General features: G+C 45.1%; 1 protein-coding gene across 1 annotated transcript in view; it reads right to left on the bottom strand.

Annotated features, from left to right (window-relative positions):
* GCSH (glycine cleavage system protein H) overlaps positions 1-22,095 on the bottom strand; it is a 151,554-nt gene that overhangs the window by 6,063 nt on the left and 123,396 nt on the right. Inside the window, exon 4 of the mRNA XM_069607105.1 lies at positions 20,802-20,933. Within this exon, the coding sequence (XP_069463206.1) occupies positions 20,802-20,933 (132 nt within the window). The remainder of the gene's footprint in view (positions 1-20,801; positions 20,934-22,095) is intronic.

Here is a 22,095-nt window from a genome sequence, read left to right as displayed (position 1 = left end):
AAATTAGTAAGACAGCAATATAGAAATTGGGTTATTCATCACCGGGCAAAGCTATACCAAAATGGAGACCTTACATTGAGAATGTTTTGAAGGGCTACAACGACTCCAATTTCTGGAAGCTGGTTAATAATGTGGAGACTACCCAAGAACAACTGGTGATTAATCCGGTAGGTGAGAATACTTGGATAGACTACTTTGATAGCCTGTATAAAGGAAATGACATAGATCATGAAAATCAAGAGGAGTATGAATGGAATTTGGATAATACAGTTGAGAACATCTTGAGAATTAAAGTAAACGAAGAATTCAGGGACACCGGGACCAAATATTTCTAATAAGTTATTGAAATGCAATGCCTCATTCTGGTCGAGAGTTGTGTACCTTCTTTTTGCTGATATTATCAGGACTAAAACCATGCCTCTCATGGAAACTCTTATGTTATACCCATCTTTAAAAAAGGAAACCGATTAAGTCCATCTAGTTCTAGGCCGATAGCCATAGCAGACAGACTCAAAAATATTGGCGCCACTTGTTTTACGTGTTCAGGAATTGATGGACGAAAACTATCTTGAATAACAAACAGTTTAAAAGAAAGATGGGGGCAGATTGTGGATACCTAGAAGTTAACAGAAGAAGGTATGGTCTAAGGATGCTCTGTCAGTGTTTATAGACTCTATGGACCTTTCTATGGCCTTCGACATGGTGGATCGAACCGACACTACGGAGGAGGCTTTCTGATCTGGGAATACCAATGGGCTTTTTAGACCTAATCATTTTTATGTATTCAAAGACAAAAATGAGAGCAAGGTTAAATTCGGTGGGCCTCATGTCAAAGGAAATTGAAACCTCAAATGGGCTTAGGCAGGGATGCGTATACTTTCAGGTACAGTTAAGGTATGGATGGGAGTGGAATGGTTTCCCCCCCCCACCCCCAAGGTAGGAGGTACAACCGTGGGATGGATATCCTACACTGACGATTTCCTTCTTCTGGAGAGCACAAAAGTGGGACTACACCGTATGATAAACTTACTTGGTCATTTTCTCAATGAGCTGAAAATCAATCCCTCAAAAACGGTCATTCTCCGCATGGGAAGAAGAAATAAGGCTCAGGCCAAATTCACCTGGTTATGCAAAGGCAAAAGTTTAAAAGGCAAAATGTCCAAAATTATTTGGGTTATACTTTCACTGGCAGTGGGACCATAATTTTAGCAAAAAATGTTCTAAAGGGGAAGGCATCGACAGCTTTGAGACAAATGCACCTTGTTGAAAGAAAGTATGGGACATTTGCTATGGTACCCTGCAGAGAGTTCTACAGACTGAAATGTTTGCCTAGACTGCTTTATGGGTTCCAATTTTTTTACTATGATTTCATGGAATATGGAGGATAGTGCGGTTTTATTAACCTAAAAGCGTCCCTATAGAACTAATCAGATATGAATTTGGTTTATAGTCTTTGAAAACCTGTGTTCAATGGAAAAGAATTGCATTATAACTAAAGTGCTTAATCGCCAAGAAGGAAGAACTGTATGCAATGATCGGTGTGGATATCTTGGATGTCTTTAGGACGGGACTCAAGATAGAGGCCGAAAGCATGTTATTGAATTTTGGGGTATCAACACAAATTCTGATTGATAATCCGGACAAAGTAAAGAAAATATTAAGAGGAAATGATTGGTACGAGAACAAATCAACATTTTGCGCTCTAGAATTGTTTCATTTTGGAAATTTTACCCAAATTAGAAGGGTACTTAAGTACCCCAGCAGATTAATTGGAAATGAAACAATGCCTTTTAGGATGAACTTCACGAAGACACAAGAGATTAAATATTAGATAATTGAATGGGGATAAAGGCAATAGCTGTCGCTTTTGTAGAATTGAAGGTGCAGAAGAGACCCTTCAGCATATATTGCTTGTGTGCCCTCTAGTTCTTCCCCAGAAAAGGTATTTCTCAAATTTTGTGATTTCCATTTCCTTAGTTAATAGAACGTTATTGTGGTTCTAGATGCTCCATGGGAATGTGAATGCATTGAAAATAAGACTAATAGTGTTTTTCTAAAATGTGTGTGATCAAACGTCACAAGATTGGGGAATTTCTTTTAGTATCACGTACGGATCTTGCTTTCGTTTGTATGAATTTATATAATGCTAAAACTAGAAGACTTGATAAGAATATATTTCTTTATGAAATGTTAGTTTCTTAATGTTATTATATTTTAAATGGTTGTTTAAAGAGGGTGTTGATGATTTGTGGCAATTATTTGTTTGCTTATTTATACATACATTTTTGACTTTTTTTAGATAGTTACACTATGTCAATAATATTTTTTTCATTTTGGTGTATTTGGTGATTGGAGATAGATAATGAATTGCTCTTTCAAATTGTGCAATTTTGTAAAGATTTATATAAAACCAGAACAATTTGTAACCTATGTAATGTACTTTACTTATGACGCTGTGCACCTTAATTACTCGTTACTTATGCAGTTAGTCAGAGCGCGCTGTGGCTGCAGAGTTCTTTGCTGGCGCGTACGTGTCTTTTTATGGAAATAAACCTTGTTTTCCTTGCAAGAGGTGTGCTGGGCCTTTTACCCTAATGGGTTGTATTTTTTCTGGTGTGAGCGTTGGGGGCTTCACTACATTTTTGGTGACCCTGACATGATCTCAGATTTTTCGAAGACACAAGCTTCCAGGTCACACATCTGGAGGGGCTTCGCCCACCTGCAGTGACCACTCCCAAGCGTGCAACATATAGCGGAGTACAGGAGCTGTTTCACAGAATTCCCATCTGCTCTTTGGAGTGGCCGTGGCTCCTAGCAAAGTGCAGGCCATTATCAGGACCCTGTGACTCAGGAGTTCGGGTGTAGACGCATATGCAAGTACGCCTCTTGTGGGTGACAGCAACAGGGGTTAACTTGGGAGAGCGGCATGCGAGTTTGTGTCGAAGAAAAGGGAGAACAAGTGTGTGGGTGACTTGTGTATTCGAGTTGGATAATGCGTTAAGACCATGCAGCGGTTTATTGTTGTTATTGGAATTATAAAGAGTAGAAGAACAGAGAAGTGGACCCTTTCTGAGTCAGGGAAGAAGGTGCCGCCATATTTTTTACACGCGAAGAAGGGGATATAAAAGTAGGGGCTCTGTATAATTAGAGAGCTCAGATTCCTGTGCCCGATATATCCCAGGTGGGGGAAATGAGGAAAAGTAGTGGTTATTTTAGCTTATTATTATAGCTTGTTTTAGTGTATTACATTTTATTGTGTTACACGGAAGAGGGAGGGCCTGTGGAAAATGTGGTGCGAGTGTCAGGTGTGAGGATTGAGAGTGCGTGTGTGCGGTTGTGAGAATGGGGCAGAGCGACTAGGGAACAGAGGACTGTTGGTGACATATGACAAATTGTGCGTTATATATAACTTTAGTGTTTTAACATAACGATTGTCGACATGGGGTTAATGTCTCAGTTGGAGTATATGTACAGTGCATTTCTGTTCTATAAAGATCCGCTTGAGAAGTATCACAAGTAGTGGGTAGCATAGACACAGGAAGGAAGGTCCCGTCCATGGCGAGAGCAGTGCACGAATGATGGAGGGATATTTGGACACATGTCCATGCTCTTAGCTGCCAAATACAAAGTTAAAAAGCTTCAAAGCAGGTAAGAGATTTTAGAGTTATGGACAATGGTAGAGGACATAAGACAATGATGAGTGCCAGTCCCAGTGTGATGGCAGCCCCGCCCAGAGTGTGGTCGAAACAGCAGCAGCAAAGGCAAACAGTCGTCCTCATCCTGAGGAGGGCTTTATCCGCTCGCCACCCACCCAGTTACAGGATACACTAACTCAACATATGTGCCTTCACCCACCACAGCACCAACCCCATATCAAAACGACATCTAGCACTACAACACAGCGGGATAGCAAGCCACAGAAAGAGGCATCATTATAAGCAGCACAAGAGGAATTGGCACAGTTGAAAGTCCTCAGGGAAGGGGGGAGCAAACTGAGGTGGGGCCTGGACGAGTGGAGGGCCAGGATATTTTGTTTTGGACAGCATTGCAATAAAGGATATGCATATTGAGAAGGGGAGGAGTAGCAACCGAGGAGAGGAGAATGTAGGTTAAGGGACAGTGAGGTTGGGTGGCGATGTAGACATACTTGCGGGAAGGCGAATGGGACACCATAGATGAATTAAAGAAGAGGCGCAGGAGGCACCAGAAATTACCCCATGGGTAGAGAGCTTGTGAAGCCCGCACTTGAGGAACAGATTTGGGTGGGTAGCAGTGGCCACGAAAAAGGGAAGTGACGGACGGAAAGCAAAGCGAGGAATGGGCACGCAGTTGCCGTATTTGACCCCGAGAGGCCGCAGTATGTGCCCTGGACCCAGATGAATAAGAACAACTTTGTTCAAGCGCTGCCGCACCTCACTGCAGGGGCTGGGAATGGATATATGCATTTGAGAAACAAACCGCTGGGATCCCTTTAGCTGTAGGAGACATAAAAAGCTTCTTTGTAGCAATTGTGGGAGGTCAGGCTGGGGACGTTTGGGTTAAGGCTGGATATCCAGGAATTAAGCTAGATGAGAATACACATGATGGGATACCCATTAACAATATCAGAGCGCAGGTAGGGGATGCATTACCGCGTGCATACCCCGACACAACAGACTTGCAGGCCATAATGCAGTATACACGGGGGGTTGAAGACCCTGCTCATTAGATTTTGAAAGTGCAGGAGATGTGGAGAGCTGAGACAGGAGACCAGTAGGACCGATCAGTTCCTCTTTTCTATTTTGTTATTAGAGGATTGCCCAAAGAGGTGCAGAAGGCACTCGAGAAGATAGCGGGCGTCGAGGCGAAGGGGTGGCCCAAAATACAAACTATAATTATACATCACTGCAAGCAGATCAAAGAAAGAGGAAAGGAAACTGAGCAACGGTTACAGGCTAGGGAAGCAAAACTGGTACAGAAACAATTGGCAAAAATAGCAGTTGAAGGGGCGGTAACAGCAATTACTCAAACAGAAAAGAGCAGTAGACAGCACAAACAGACACAAGGATAGCAGTGCTCGGGCCAAGGCAGAGAGCAAAGGTAGTGGAACGGTGGACCTCAGCCACAGTATTCGGAGTGGTACCAAGAGGTCAGCAGTGTGGAAAGGGGGAGTTTTGAGGGGGCAGATGTGAATTTGGAGCCATGTGACAGAGGTGGAGCAGGAGCAGGCCAGTGCTGGGGATGGAGGATCATTTTGCAAGGGAATGCAGAAACAAATGGGAGCGGGACACAATCCATACGCAAAAGCAGCAACACTTCCCTACACACTCAATGGCCACCTCCATACCATACGAAAGGCATACACGCAATTATCACCACAACCCCCACAGGTGCAAATGTCAGCCCTGTCCGGTGCCCCAAACCAAGCAGCGCTGATGAACCAATCATACAGAGCTCCCATGCCTGGAAACAATGCAGTCGCAAATGGGACAGTAGCACCTTATCTGGTTGTGAGCGTGTTAGGAAACTGGGAACCAACACACATCCCGACTAGGCGAGCTCTTGCGTGCCCGGTCCTGTCCATGACGAGAAACCCTTGGGTGGGCGCCGAGATAGGAAATAAATGTATATTTATGGTTGACACAGGTGCCACTAAATCATGCATCAGTGAAGGAAATGTCCCGTTATTGGGTGAAACTTTCAAAATGCAGGGCTTCTCTGGGGCTGTAGCAATGGTTCCCTATACAGAAGAGGTAGCTATTAAAATAGGAGGGAAGGTGGTAGATGCACCCTTATTTTCAGGTACCTCCCTCCCAACCCCCCACCCCCCAGTCAATTTGCCAGTGCATGACCTCCTTAGCAAGTTGAACATGACAATTTCCTTTACAGATCAGGGAATAGTATGTGCTACTCCAGGAATGTGTGCCATGAGGGAGATGGTGGCAATGCAGGTCAGAGGAGGGGAGGTGATGTTTCGTGGCATTCTGGTTGACCCTGATGTTTGTGTGTGGGTTCGCAGTTTTACTGGATGCAGTGCCCCAGATTGGCAAAGCATGTCAGTGGGTACCGTCTGATTTCATTTTAGGGCCATTGTGACAACAGAGCTTGTGGCAGGGACCATACTCTCTGGATTTGCAAGGCTTTATGCTATCAGTGAAGAGAATTGTTGTTGTTTGAACAGATTCAGATGGGTGTTAGTGGCACACTGTTGTGTATCGAACCAACGGCGCCCCTAAAAGTAGTGACAGATGCAGACTTGTTTGAGGATCGGGTTGATGATGGGGAAATAGTGCTGGCCATTGTATTCCTTATGAGATCACGGTGCAATACCATAGGGTTTAATGTTCTTTGATGGCCTTCGTTACCCTGCCCTTCCGTCACTGAAAAGGATCTAGAGCAGGTCCCAGAATGGTTATCGACAACCAGTGCATACGATGTAGGGCTCTTGGAGGGGTGCCACTTCGAGAACCAGGTGCAGTCTTAACCCGGGCAAAATAATATCTAATGTCCAAAGAAGCAGAGGACGGAAAAAGAGACACCATCACTGCACTCTTAAAATCAGGGGATTATTGTTCCCTCCACCTCCCCATGCAACAGCTATATATCCGATAAAAAAAGGCAAAATGGGGGAGTTGGATAATAATCCAGGATCTCCGGCCCCTAAATTACATTGTACAGGCAGAATTTCTTGTACTTCCCAACCCTGCAACCATTTTGTGCAGCATCTCCAAACAAGCAACACATTTCACTATGGTGGATTTGAAGAATGCCTTCTTCTCCATAATCCTACACCCAGACTCGCAGTACCTCACAGCGTTCATGCATGGTGGGATGTGGTTCGAGCACACAAGATTACCACAAGGGTACTGTGAATCCCTCAGTATCTTTAATATAATCGTACATGCTGATCTAGGAAACATCCATGTGGCCAGTACTATCAGTTTTTTTTAAATTATTTTTTAATTAGGCATTTAGTTTAAACTAGCCAGTAAAAACAGAAAAGTACTATCATTAAGTATGTAGACGATCTGTTAGTGTGTAGTGACAATTAACAGTATCGAAGCGACTGTCACCCTCTTGCAGTTGTTAGCATACAAAGGGCCCACTATAGTCAAAGCAAAGCTACAGTATTTGTCTCCAAGAAGTACTGTAGCCTTACATGCCGCATCAGTTCACAGTGCCCCGCCAGACAAAACCTGTCAAAGAAATTCCTTGGGCTGTGTAATTATTGCAGGGCATGGATTCTAGATTACGTGGCATATACTAGGTTCCTGCTGCAGGGCCTCAAAGAAGCACAAAAGGCAGAGCATGACAATATGGACAGAGGACATACTTACAAGCTTTACTGAGTTAAAGGAGGTAGGTCATCTGTACTGCTCCAGTGCTAGAACTTGTATGCAGCCATGGGTTGCCATTTGTTTTCCTATTCTAATGGTCAAATGAGGACTGCAGTGCTCATGCAGAAAGTACAATGGCCCACAAGCCATTGGCCTACTACAGTGGAGTGTTTGATTCAGTAATGCAGGGCCAGTTCCCTTGCAGGCGCTTGCTGCCGCTGCTTTTGCAATTGGGAAAAGCTCCACAATTGTCTTGGGCTGCTCCGTAACAATGTACGTGGAGCATGCAGTATTCGCCATCCTTGAGCGATCTGAAACAACTCTGAACACGCAGAGGGAATCCGCGTACAAGGTCATTCCATCCAGCCCCCACACCTACAGTGCGATGCAAGACAGTAAACCCTGCCACATGACAGAACGGTGTACTGATGTAGACTTTGTAATGCATGACTCATTTGAGGAAGAGGACATACCAAAAGCAAAGGACAGTCCACTCTGAGGGGAGGTCCTCTGTTGACTGATCAGAAAATGACCAGTGGACTGGCTTAAGGCATACTGGTGCAGCAGTTGTCTGCCTAGTGGACGGAGAATGTGAGGTGATTGTGCAAGAGACCACTCATGCACTATTCGGCTCAAGCTTACTTACTGAAGCGCTTCTAGCATCCCAGGGATCACGCGTGACCGTTCACTCCGATTCAGCCTTTGGCACCACAACAGTGCATTCTGAGCTGGCACGATGGAAGAAGAGGGTTCAGGAGGGACAACGGGTCCCCAGTACAACATGCAGCATTATTGGACAAACTGATCAAAGCACTTTCACAGCCCTCCAGGACAGCAGTGGTGAAATGCACCGCCCATACCAACGACACAGACAAGGTTTCACTCAGTAACATTGCAGCAGACGCGGTGGCCAAACAACCAGCATACCTCCCTGTGCCCAGTATTTCCGAATATTCAGTTGTAGCACAGGGATAAGCGCAATTACCATAACCTTACAGCTCATCATCGATGGCTCAAGTTACTGAATTGCAGGGCCGTGCACTGCAGGAACAAAAGGACTTGTGGCACAAGAGAGGATGTAAGCAGTCCCCCACAGACTTATTACGGCGGAAGGAAACTGGCAAAGCGGCTATACCACATGAGCTGCTGCTGGTTGCGTTTGACCAGCCGTATTACCCATCTCGCGTGCCAAAACATATTGCCACATATTTGCAAGAGGACTGGTTTGTCCCCAATCTGCAGGAGGTACTGACTAAAATGGTGATTAACTGCACTACTTGTCAATCTTACAGTACTGGCCACACCATGAGAACTATCTGATGTACACTGCCCGGCAGGGCCATTCCACGAGTTGCACATGGACTACTTGGATATAGGTGAAAGATGTAATGGGTATCGTTATTGTAATTGTGTGTCCCTTCTGCCGGTGGGTGGAAGCAAGTCTGTGTGCACATACAGACCCTAAACTGTGCTGCAAAGTTTTTGGTCAGAAAGGTTTTCTCTTGATGGGGAGTTTGTGAAGTATTAATATTCGAGAATGGCACCAACTTCTTCAATGAGTTGTTCAAGGTCCTTGCGTTTCATCCACAAGGCTATCTGTGGCCAGGGTCCACTATCTTCAACTTTTCCTGACCAAACACTCGCCTTTTAGACACCTGCGTTCCTCTGGCACCAACTCCTTGCGTGTGAAGCGGTTTGTTAAACAGAGAGCCGGTAGTCGATCGCTCTCCTTGGTGGGCTCCAGTCTGTGGAATAGCCTCCTCCTATGTCTTGAGCAGGACCTTCGCAAGTTCCAAAAATGCCTCAAGACATTTCTCTTTACCTCTTCCTTCGCCTCCCCACTTCGCAGCTAATCATACAGTAGCATGACTGATGTGCATGGCACTTTACATCATCGGGGCCCTGACCCCGCCACATCGCTCATCCCAGCCGCCGTCTACTGCACTTGCTTAGGTTCACCCTCCTCAATGGAGGATGCACTTATGTTTTATCTCCTCTTAGCACTTCACCCTGAGCACTTCTCCATGAGCACCACAGCACCTATGCTTTACCCCTCCCCTCTGCACTTGCACATTCTGAACACTCACAAGGCATAGTAGGATCGTCTCCCCCGCCTATTATTCTTCTGATCTGTTGTACTGTAAATTCAATTATTTATATCTTTGTTGTAATTCATTGTCTCCCTTTCCTGTCCCCACCCTGTTGCCCTGTGGGTGCTTTTGCTAATTGTATAAACTCCTAACAAGTGACCAATCAACAAACATTACTAGGCATCAAGCATCGGATGTGCACAATTTACCACCCCAAGGCTAACAAGATTGTGGAATGGGTCAATGGTTTATTGAAAAGTAAACTTTCAAAGCTGTTCACCACGTTAAAGAACTTGGGTGCCCTGCTTCCCCCTGGCTTTGTTTAGCATGTGCACGCAACCCTGTAAGGATCATAATTTACCCCTAGTGAGGTGATAAAAGGGAGGCAAATGCCCACGCCCCTTTCTCCATCACTGGATGCTCACAGGGCTGCGTCCTTTCTGGGGGACGAGTTCAGGGATTAGCTTTCTGCCTTAACAAAAGCAATAAAATGCATCTCTCAAGAATTCAACGAGTGCTGCATCTAAAACACTGATATCCCCATCACTCCAGCTTTTCCCAGGGAATCTTTAAGTCAAGAATGGTGTCCACAGATGGGAGTGAGCCTAGGTACAACAGTCCTTTTACCGGTGTCTATGACCTCCCCAAACCCCTCCGGCAATAAAGGTTAGGGAACTGCGTATTGGATACATCTTTTGGATGTCCGGAAAGGCCCCCATCCTCCCCCGATGTTGCACACCCAGCACAGGTTGAGTAGATGGATCGACCGGGTTTACTGAATGGATCGCTATTTCTGAGCATACGTACAGAACTAAAAGTTGCAACCAAGCATTGATTTAGGGCTCCGTTTTTGGGTTTTTTACAATCACATTACTCCATAAACTATTAACGCTGCTTTGTACCGTTTGCACTTGTGTTGACTTTGTAAGTCTGACATGTATTTTCTAGGTCTGCCCATATTAGCTATGCTGAATATGGCCTGTAATCTGAGTCGCAGAGCAAACCTTCCACACTGTGTTGAAAACAGTTTAATATTGAGTGTAATGCAGGCCTCCTTGCTATAATCCACAGCGCAATATAAACACGTTCATATTCATACAAGCCACGAGATTTGCTTTTGCAATAAAGTACACTAGAGTTTTTTTTCTAATAGTGAACTGCAAGCCATTGACCTAGAGTCTCGAACAGTACATTCTGCTTGTATAAACAAGGTCTGTTAACCGCTATGGAAGTCAATGTACTTGCAAAACAATAAACAGATAGCGAACACTGCGAACTTCAATATGCAGGCCTTCTGTAGCTCTATTATGAAGGACGGCCATCACCTGGATCATGCTGTGCACAAGAAGGATGTGGACAGCGAAAAATAGTTTTTTAAATGCAATTAAAGGACAGAGAATTATCCTTGACTGGTCAAGTGCACTGGGACAAACAGCTAAAAATACAATCTTTGACAAAAACCCTAAATGCCATTGAAGGACAGAATTGTCCTGGATTAGTCTGAGCCCAAATACAGTAATATCAGCTAGAAAATCCATCATTGGCGACATTCCTAGTGTCCTCTGAAAGACAGGACCTTGGCTAGTCTTTGCAAGAAAATGATGTCAGCCGAAATGCAATTGTTGGCAACATTCCTAGTGGCCCCTCTGAAGGACATACAGTAGGCGTGGAGGGCTTGGAAATAGATACAGGACAGAGGGTATATAACAGTAAGCACAGCCTCTGGGGATGGCTGTTTGAAGAGAGAGAGAGCTGGCCAGAACCCCTACAGTACGTAAATATAGTTCCACAGCAAGTAACATACAACATAGGGGCAGATGGCTGGAGGGAGATAGATAGCAGCAAGTCTTCACAGATGGAACCCACTCCTAATTCTTTTACTCACCTTTGAAGCCTCAAGCTGGATTCTGGCGATTTTCTGGACATTTCTGAGCAGAACTTAATTCTTTTTGAGCTGCTTTGGAAAAGATCTTTACACTCGCCCCGCGCCCAAGATACTCCAACTCACTGCCTAAGAGCTGACACCTTATTTTGGATTGGCTATATGTGGCACCAGTAACTCCAGTGGACATGGACTTTTTGAATGTATTTAATTATTTTTGGTGCATTTAATCCAATTATTGAGGAAATGCCCATGGTCCCCAATTGTGTCAATGGCTTTTCCAATTTTATTTTTAAATTGGGGATTTTTCCAGGCATCGAATCTTCTCCAGCACTCCCCTACCTTCTACAGTTAGCGTGTATACAAAAGCCTTTTACCGTTCATTTGATAGCACATTGAAAAAGCTATTAAGGCAGATATTTTGATGAAAATTGCTTGCATGAATTCTAAGGTTGCCTGGCAAAGCAGGTAGTTGGTCTATTAGCTGGCTATGGTTTCATGGAGAAGGTTGATCATTCCTAGTCTTGGTCAGAGGTAGAGGCAACTACAATGATTTCAGCCTTTTCATTAATTACTTTTTGCATTCTTAGTGCAAGTACAGTGACATTAATGATAGCAGTGTCTCTTTATTACATATTTGTTGTGATTAAAAGCATTGCTTTTTACATGAGTGTAAGACACATCGAGTGTTCATTACTGAGCGTTATTGGGTGACTTGGAACATTAATATTAAGTATGGGGCATCTATTTTAATCTACTGTGTGTTAATGTGTTATACAAGATATTTGTCTTTTAATACACACCAATGGATGGATGGTGTGAGCAGTGAACTATCAATATATGTGTGACATTGGTAAACCTCCTGTGTTGACAATTGAGCAGCCGCCTACTTCAGGGGTTGTTGCCTGCTCATCACTGTTGCACATGGACAGGTATAGGCTTTTCCTTACACCTACCACAGCCCCTGCTGGGATGGTCACGGACCCTCCCCCGGGGGAGGCAAGGCTATGGAAGTAGGGGTGATAAAAATCTCAAATCTTTCTCTCCCTCCTTTCTCCATTTGGCCTTTTTCTTTGTTAAAGTAAAAATGCAGCCACGAAAAAATCTATTTGGAAAAGAGCAATATTCACGTTCATCCGAACACACTGCAGTTACCTCGTTTTCTTCTACCTATATTTGTGTTATGCATTGTATTGCAGGGCCGTTTGCTTCATCTATGTTTGGATTAGGGATACATTTAGGATGGTTTTATAGGGGGTGAGCCTATAAAAAGGTAGGGTACGGGGGAAATGATATTACCAATATTTTCTCATACGCTAATATTAATAGCTCTCAATCATATGGGGGACCTGGGAAAGCCAACTGCACTGTTATAAAATACAATACATCTGTTCAATAAATGCCACCCGGGATCAAATGGGGAACTTCACTAAACTGGCTGTGTCATTTTTTTAATATTACTACAAATGTGAATTCTTCGAATATCTCACACGTTGGTGCATTAAAACATTTCAATAGACAAGTAAGAAGATCCAGGTTTGACCATTATAGAGGCCTAGGCCTGGATGTGATAGAAGATGTGCACCACCCAGAATGGAGTAATAGTTGGTACGCACACATGAGCTCAGTGGTGAAAAAAGCTGGTTAATGGGAGTTGTTACATTTGTTCCTTAAGAAACTCCACTTTTGGAGGCTTAATGTTTGGTCCATCTGACTTGATGCGGGTTGCGAATCCCGTTTTAGGCACAGAGCATACAACTCGTGATGACAGGCCCGGACAAATTGCAGTGTGCCTTCAACCCCCAAAAGCTGGGAGTGTTCACAAAAACCATACCTGAAGCTGGAGGGTGTGAACATGGCAAGAGACTACAATGGGATGCATGGCTGGAGGCCTTGTGGCATTCTGAGAAGTAATACAAAAAGGTGAATATAGGATGCAGAGAATACTGGAATCAGCATGTGGCGAAACTCGCGTGGATGAAGGCGATGGAAAAACCAGTAAAAGTGCAGAAGCAAGGAGAATATTAACTGTTTTTAACAAAGGAAACGTCTTTATGGGGGCCAACAACAAGTGCAACAAGACATACATCCCAGACATCAAAAAAGGGACAGCAGCAGTGATTGACAATTGAGTCTGCAGAGGCAGGCATTTCTGCACCTCCCGCCACTATGGAGAGGCACCTGCTTGTTCGCCACATTGCACTCGGCTCTCCTGGTGGGTCCCTGAAGAGCAATGGTAGTGGGACGAGATTGCTTGTTTGCCCCAACAACAGCAGCAGTCTCTGATGCCGCCACCACCTTTCCGCCGCAACAACCCATATTCCATATCCTGCCAATTGTGGAGAAAACAGATATCCAATTATTTGTTGGAAGATTCCTCACAGTTGATCAAAGAAATACCAGACCAACACAGATTGTAGAGCGAAAAGGAGACTTTTCACATCTTTGTTATTGTCATGAGCATAAGCAGATGCCAATGCCAAGTGGTTCCAAATCGTCCATTGGGAGGTTATACAGCTGGCATATGACGCCGAACAGCGCTTCAATGTCAAAGATGGAGATGCGAGCAATCTGGTTGATGACGTTGCAGAACCACCATGTGCTGTACTTGCTTACAACAAAGGAAGGAGAGGTCTGCGAGAAGATCGAGGATTCCTGTTGCATGCACGTACCTCCAAACGATGCAGACTATGGGTCTCTCACACAGAGGCCCCGCACAACTTCGGCACCCACATGCAAACAGAGGCCGGCATTCAAAGAAGTGACTGGTTTGATGACCTTCTCTTGGGCACCATCGTGGATGGGAGATCCTGAAAATACTGGTACCAGTGATCGTGCTCGTGTTGGTGATCTTCTGCACATGCCAGATGAGACTTCAATTCTGTGCCAAAGCAATGCCTTGCACAGCAATGATAACGTTTTAAATTGCGGTACAGGGCACACTTTGCAGTACAAAAGAAGCCAGGTACAAACAGATGACCCTAACACGCCCCGCATGATCATATTAGAGGAACGCCTTCAACCCCCGCCCCCACCCCACAGGCACTATCACAACTCCCCACCAGACCCCGAGAACTACAAACACTACTGGGTTGACCTAGCAGGAGACAGGGGTGTATATACATAGTGTGTACCTCCAGAACAATATATGTGCAAGCAGGGGAAAGTTCATGTGTGTGCAAAGCATAGGCACCCAAGGAGGGAACACTGCCATATCAGAAAGCTGAGAGGTTGGTAAGGGAGAGAATGGAGAAGGAGGAGAGGGAGAGGCATACATGGCAGTTCGTTAATGTGAGATTAACGAAAGGGGGGAAATGTTGGGAAGCGTGGGAAAACGTCCCAGGCCCCTCCAAGAGGTTCCGAATACGGCAGAGGCCGTTTAGTGTTTTGTAGATATGTGGGGAGGTTGTAAGGGTTTGGGTGTAGATTGCACTAGGAATGAAACAGCATCTTAGAAAACAGCATCCATTTTGAAATCAATGCTGGCGCGTACTTGTCTTTATGGAAATAAGACATGCATTTTTCACCGTAATGGCATTTCTGAGGATTGTATCTGCTTAGATTCACATAATGGCGGAGTATTGCATCTTTCTTTCAAAGATCGAAAGGGGTCGTCGATATGGGCGTGACTAACACTATCCCCAACGTGGCGTGTAGTGTATGCAAAATCCCTCGTGTCGAGGTCCCTTCGGTTGTGGTTTTTCTGCTGTGAGGGAGCCTTATAGTCAGCGTGAGTGAGTACAGAAGCGATAAGGTGTAAGATGTCCATGTTCCTTCCACTCCACGAGGTGAAGGAAGGGTGGGCGCATGTGAATCAAGTAGATACTATCAGAAATGCTATTAAAAGGTGAGTAATGCAGGTCTTCTGATGCTTGTTAATCTGCTTAGAATCACATGCTGTGCATAGACTAGTGAGCATTACCCAGAGATGGTGGTGGGATGTGTGAAGGAACAGTAGAAAAGAGATGGCTTAGCACCGCTTGTCCCACCTGAGAATCGGACCTTGAGTGTGTATCTAGGCAATGGTGCTATTTAAAGGTGTGTATAGAACTCCAGGTTGCTGCTTTAAAATGGACTCAAGAGGAACATTTACAGGGAATGCTATGGTAGCTCCTGTGCCCAGAGTAGAGTGCGCTCTAGACCTGGAGGGCAGATCTCTCTTGGCAAAAGTGTAGCACAGTGTGATGCAGTTTACGATACACTTTGAAGCAGACGATTTAGAGACAAGGTCCCCCTTCTCTACCAGCTGCCATTGAAAAGAAAAACTGATTTGTTTTTCTTAGTGGTTTTGTCTTTTCCAGATAATAGATAATCGCTCTCCTCACATCCAGTGTGTGGAGGCTTCTTTCTGCCACGTTAGTGGGGTTCTGCAAAAAACGTGTAGTTCCATTGACTGATTTACATGGAAATTTGAAATAAATGTAAGCGGAAATTGGGGGCGAGTGCGCAGGACCACCTTATCTTTGTGATTCATGACGAATGGGTCTTGAACTGAAAGGGCCTGCAGTTTACTAATTCTCCTTATCGATGTGATCGCCACCAAGAAGGCGGTCTTGTAGGGGAGTGCTTTAAGGCTAGCCTTGTGCAATGGTTCAAAGAGAGGGCCCCATTAGTCTGGTAAGTACAACGTTCAGGTCCCACCAGGGAGCTGGGTTGGAAATATGGTGATGAAGTATTTTTACCCCTTCCCTAAATGCTTTAGTTACTGGAATTGTCCACAAAACCTTTTTCTGGGACGTGGTGTATGCTGAAAACGCAGCTAAGTGGACCTGAATCTAACAGGTGGGTTTAGGTACAGGACCATATGTGTTGGTGTGCATTCAATAGGACTGATGCCTTTGCCATTACAGCAGATGACAAAACGTTTCCATTTGCTGGAGTAGCAAATGCCTGGTGTTAGGTTTCCGTGCTTCACGGAGTATGTCCACATCTTTGAGGGAGTTGGCGGTGCCCGAACTCTATGACGTCAGGAGCCAGACTGCTAAATTGAGAGTTTGAGGGCATGGATGTAGCGTCCCCCCCTGGTCTTGCAACATGTTGTAAGGGCATGGCAGGTTCCTGGGAGAGTAGACTGACATTGCCAAGAGATGGGAGAACCAAGGTTGGCGGGCCCACATCAGGGCCACCAGAATCATCTTTGCTGGCTCTGGGTGCATCTTGTGTACCATCCTGTTGAGCAGGGGAATCAGGGGTAAAGCGTAACAAATTTCCATGACCATGTTATTCAGAGACCGTTCACCTTGGAGCGGTTCAGAGGGTACCTTGAGGCGTAATCCGGGCACTGTGCGTTCTCCAGAGTTGCGAACAAGTCGATCTCTGGGAACCCCCATTTGCGAAAACAGAGTACAACGTCTTTGTGTAGTTGCCACTCATGCTCTACGGGTAGGGGGAAGTCTCTGCTGAGTATGTCCGCCAAAGTTCCCCTGGAACGTGTTGTGACAGGAGGAACATCTTGTGTTTTGAGAGCCCATTTCCATATGTTCTGGGACAGTTTGGACAGCCCTGGAGAGTGAGCGCCCCCTTGTTTAAGTAATACATGGCCGTAGTCCTGTTCACGCGGACTAGAACAGTCTTCCCCTGGAGGGGAGTTTAGAAAGCCTCGGGCCTTGAACACTGCTAGCAGTGCCAATAAGTATGTGGTTGGATGCTACTGCTGGAGACCACATGCTGTGCGCCGTCTGATGAAGGCGAGCCCACCACCCCATCAGAGATGGGTCTGTGGTGAGTGGCTTCTACTCCGGGGGCGGTGAAGGTTTCCCTTGCAGGAGGTTCTCTTGAGGACCAAAGCAGAGGTGGAACGAGGGCTGCCGAGACAACCACTAGATCGTCCCATTGTCTGCTGGCCTGACCGCATTGGCTCGAGAGCCACTCTTACATGGGGCGCATGCGCAGAAGTGCGGAACTGGGAAGATGCAGGAGGCCATCATCCCCAACAGTCGCATGGCTTTGCGTAAGGCCACCTTGTGGCTGGCTGCATAGTGAGGGAGCTGGAACAGCAGGTTTTCAACCCTCTCATTGGAGGGAAAGGCTAGGCCGTCTTTGGTCCGAAGAGCCCCCAGAAACTGTTTGAAGAGGAGAGCTACCGTCTTCGGGGTATTTGTGAGGCATATTCCGTTCCAATCCCCCATTATTAGCCAGTCGTCGAGGTAAGGATAGACTGGGATGAACTGCCTGCTAAGTGAGAAGCTACTACTGCCAGTACCTTCGTGAACACCTGTGGAGCTGAGGCAATGCCAAGGGAAGAACCTTGAACTGATTGTGGGTGCCCTCTATCATGAACCTTAGGTACTTTGTGGGTCTAGGCCAATTTTACTGAAAATAAATGGTCGCAATGACCAAAAGTTCTAAAAAATGCTACCACCAAAGGTTCAAACTTTTGGTGGTAGCAATGTAAAATAAATAAATATAAAAAAAGGCGGCTGCGGGGTGACCCCCGCATCGCCCCGCTCACTATACTTCATGGTCTAGTGATCGGGGGATTGCAGGGGACACCCCTGCAGCCTTGAGTTTAAAAATTAAAAAAATAAGAAAAGGACCCTGCAGCGCCAGTTCACGATCACGGAAGTGAAAGGGAACTGGCACTGCAGGAACCCAGCGTGAAGATGAAGGTAAGTGGGGTTTGGTTATGTTGAGGGTGTGCTGAGGGTGTGGGATGGGTGTGTTGTGTGTGTGGGCATGAGTTTGTATGTGTGTTCGCATGAGACAGGTGCAAACTTTTGGTAGTTCGCAACTTTCTCATGCGAATGTTTCGCCCGCAGTACTTTCATCCGCAGGCAGATCACTGCAAATCCTTTTTGTGCACTGCCAACACTGAAATATTAAAGTATGCATCTTTTATATCCAATGTGGCCATGTAATCCCCCTGCAGCAACAGCAGGATTACCTCCTGCAGTGTAGTCATTCTGAATTTTTGTGGTTTGACATACTTGTTCGCTGGGCGCAAGTCTAATACAGGGCACATGTTGAGATCCTTTTTGGGTACAAGGAAGTACACTGAATAAATACCCTTGTTTACCTGGTGAATAGGGACAACTTCTACGGTGCAGTTTTCCAGAAGGATCTGCACCTCTTCCAGCAGGCTCTGTGACCTCTTGAAGGCCTTCTTGGAGCAGGCCCCACTGGATGTCGCTGTAACTAGTGGAGAGTCATATTGTTCGCTATTCTGGTACAATAGGCCATAGAAATAGTAATACGCTTTGCTAGGGCAGAACATACTTTGCAATCATTATCTGGGGGAGATTCCGCTGTGTATAGTGGAACCCCTGCCCTCTTTCTGGTGGTTGTAACAACCAGGGAGTCCAATGTGGCATGACCTCGTATATACATAGGGTCAAATGGAGCGTGCGGAACAAATCTCAACTCGAGGGTTGACTGCCCTTGTGAGGGAGGGTGACAAAGGAGAAGCTAGGCGTTTATTGAATTGCGTAGCGGAATAGCCCGACGAGTGGGAGGCTTTTCCTTGAGAATATTTTCAACAAAGTCGCCATCAGGCGCCGTCTCCTGTGTAGCAATCTCAAAATGATCTGCGGCTCTTTTTAGGATGCCATTAAACAGCATTTGATCATCCACAGGCGATGACCATCTTTGTTGAGGTGAAGAAGGTGGGTCTAGAGAAATGTCTGAGTCAGGGGTATGTGTGGGTGAAAGCCAAGGCCCCTGATCTGCTGGCTGATCCTGGTCCGCTGTCCCCTGATCAAAAGGATTATCCTTGTATGTATGCCCCTGTTCTGAATAATCAAAAACCTCCTCTTGGTGCGCCGTCGTGGCGGACGACTCTACCGAAGCTTTGGGTGGTTGCGCGCCCTTTGTCGGCATGTCGGCTACCGTGTGTTTTTTTGGGGGAGCAACGCCCTTGTGAGAGGAAAGCCCTGTCGCATGCCGAGAAGGCTGTTGCGGAGGGCGCCGAACCGTGAGGTTCGTAAGACACCGAAGTTTGACGGGCCTGTTGGCGTTACACGCTTCTGTCGAGGTGGTCTTTGGAGTTGTGTGCTCTGTGCCGATGGCCAGTCGGGACGGGCATCTGGGAATCGGAGGGTTCCGCCAAAAGGTCTATGGCTTCCAGGTCAGAGCCATGGCTGCCGCTTGAGTCGTCATCCGAAGTGACAGCGCCAATGGGGGAATAACTGTCAGCCTGCTTTGCATAGGCTGCCCACCATTTTGTCTGCCTGTCCTTAAACGTCTGTGGACGAAAGAGCTTGCAGGACTTACAAGAACGCTAATCGTGGTCACGAGGTAGACACCTATTGCAACGGCGATGGGTGTCCTTCCATAGGAATTTGCAGTTATATGACTGACAAAATTTAAAGGGCGTCCTCTCCATAGCAGAGGTAGACAGCCGCCTGAACAAATAGGAAAAGAGAAGGGAAAAGGAAAGGAAATGCATTCGTGAAAAATAAATCCAGGGCCCCATTCCATCTACTGTAAGGGCCTGGCCGGAAGGCCGAGGCCACGCGGTGGAGACGATCAGTACACCAGTCGCTAACCAGTATTGGAGGTCTTCCGCAGCAGGAAGCGCATACAAGTAATCAGGACAATAGACGACCGCAGGTTGTGGAATAAAATAACAATATTGAGCAATAAAAACTCTTTTGCGAGCTCCGCTTAAGACGACCAACTAGTTGGGCAGGAAAAAAAAGAAAAATCAGAGGGACCTCAACGCGTGAGGGATTTTGGGTACACTACATGTCACGTTAGGAATAGTGCTACAGTCACGCCCATGTCAACGTCCGCTTTTCAAAAGAAAGATGCTCTGCAATTACCACTAAATGTTGGACTAAGCACAGCATGAGATTCTAAAAAGATTAAAAGCATCAGAAACCTTGTTTCCTTGCAAGAGGTGTGCTGTGCCTTTCCCCCCGCCCCCTAGGTGGTTTCTGGGGTGAGCGTCGAGGGGCTTCTCTACACAAGCAACAAGAGTATGGAAGAGGAAATGGAAGGAAAAAAAGTTTGAGGATAAAAAGGAGCAGAATACAGTTGTGCTACCGCGGTGTAGCTCTGATCTTATCCGCATGGAAAAAAGAACCGATATGATGTGCTGGAGGGCAGAGCTAGTGGCAATGTCCATGGCAATGCCCACTTGTGCTGCAAATTGAAAGGGAAAATGCAAGTTTTTGCAGAGCAGAATGTTCCGGTCCCATCCCCTAAAGATGGGGACAGTCAGAGTATGAAGAAAAGGGGACAGGACGTAGGAGAGATGCATGTTGCATTCAATTAGAAAGTAACCAGCATTTAAGGGCACAAATGCATGTTGGGAAGAGCTTGGTAATACCGAAAGACAAATACAGGAAACTCAAAAAAGCCATGTGTTCTCCTGTCCAGTCAGTAATTACCCAAGAATGCACTTTTGCAAATATTTTTCCAATTGTACACGAAAGGTTAAAATCTAAATGCAAATTGATTCAACAGTTTATGTGTCTTGCTCCACAAGGATCTTCTAAAGGACATTTTACCACACTAACTTCTGCAATAAAAGAATTTGAAGCTACAAATTTAGTCACAGAACAGACATTTCACCTTCTTCATAACAGGATTTGTTGACCAGTCCTGGATTTTCTTCAAGAGCTTTGTTGATGTCTGTAACTTCACCAGTAAGGGGTGAGTAGAGCTCACTTGCAGCTTTCACACTCTCCAAAGCACCAAATTCATCTAAAATAAAACCAAACACTCGTATTATAACTCAAATACAACAACATGAAAGACTATACACTACACACTGGTGTTCTTTTCAGTTATTGGTTATTTTGACAATAAGGTTTACATAATTGTTCAGGAAATGTAATATTAACCAAAATATGAAGTAAGCAGGCCCTTAAAGTTTTCAATATGTTTTTAATAGCATACTCACTAACAGCCTTGCAGTATCACTGTGCTTGAAGTTTCAGATTCAACAATTGCTCAACTCTAATTCAAATCAAAGTTTATTCAGATCACACCATCCATAAAACTACACATTCTACAAATATGTAAATTACATGTAATACAATTATCCAAAATGATAAGAATTGTTTTCTAATGTGTAGGATTTTGAAACTATGACCATACACATTAATGCACAACCTTAAATAAGCATACTCAAAAATAACAAAATTAACCAAAACCATTACACTAGATCATAAAATGCTCCATATTTTGTCCTTCAAAACTTTCAACTCAAGTATTCTAATCTGTTCGCGACAAAGACTTCTTATTCACCACTATCAGATACAATTGGGCAGCCCTATACTCTCCAAAGTTCATATTTTTCAATGTTGCCGCATTATACACTGGTTCTAATAAAAATCTTCCACAAGACCACAAAAAAAATAAAAAAAAATCTACGATTATGTATAACCCACCACAAAAGGTACACCTGTATTCATAGAAAAACAAATAACTTGGTCCCTGTGCTTTTGTTTAGCTATTTTGTCATCTTCTCTGACTAGAGCCCTACTCATCATCAAACCCTTTGCAGTTTTTTGGCACTCGCTGCAATGGTTTCCAGACACCAGGCCTTCTATTTAAGAGCACAGAGGTAGTCTTCGACATTTCAAACACTATTCGAAATTATATGTACTACCCCATTAGATCACGTGGTAGTGATCTAGACAGGGATGCTTGTACTTCACTCAAAATGCAACCAGGAATAGGATCAAGGCGACTAACACCATGCCATTAATATATTCCAGACCCAGCTATAAATGCACAGCAAATATTGGGGATGACTTCTGGAGGACCAATATATTTTACATAATTTACGTTAGACGTATATAATCCGTTTGTGATTCTCAAAACCCAATAATGGGCTAGAGACTGCAAATTGGCCCCAAAG

This window comes from Ambystoma mexicanum, chromosome 1p, assembly GCF_040938575.1.
Source record: "Ambystoma mexicanum isolate Mex_15411 chromosome 1p, UKY_AmexF1_1, whole genome shotgun sequence".
In the NCBI taxonomy this organism is placed as follows: Eukaryota; Metazoa; Chordata; class Amphibia; order Caudata; family Ambystomatidae; genus Ambystoma; species Ambystoma mexicanum.
The sequence above is the reverse complement of the archived record's forward strand: the minus strand, read 5'-3'. Positions and strand labels throughout refer to the sequence as shown.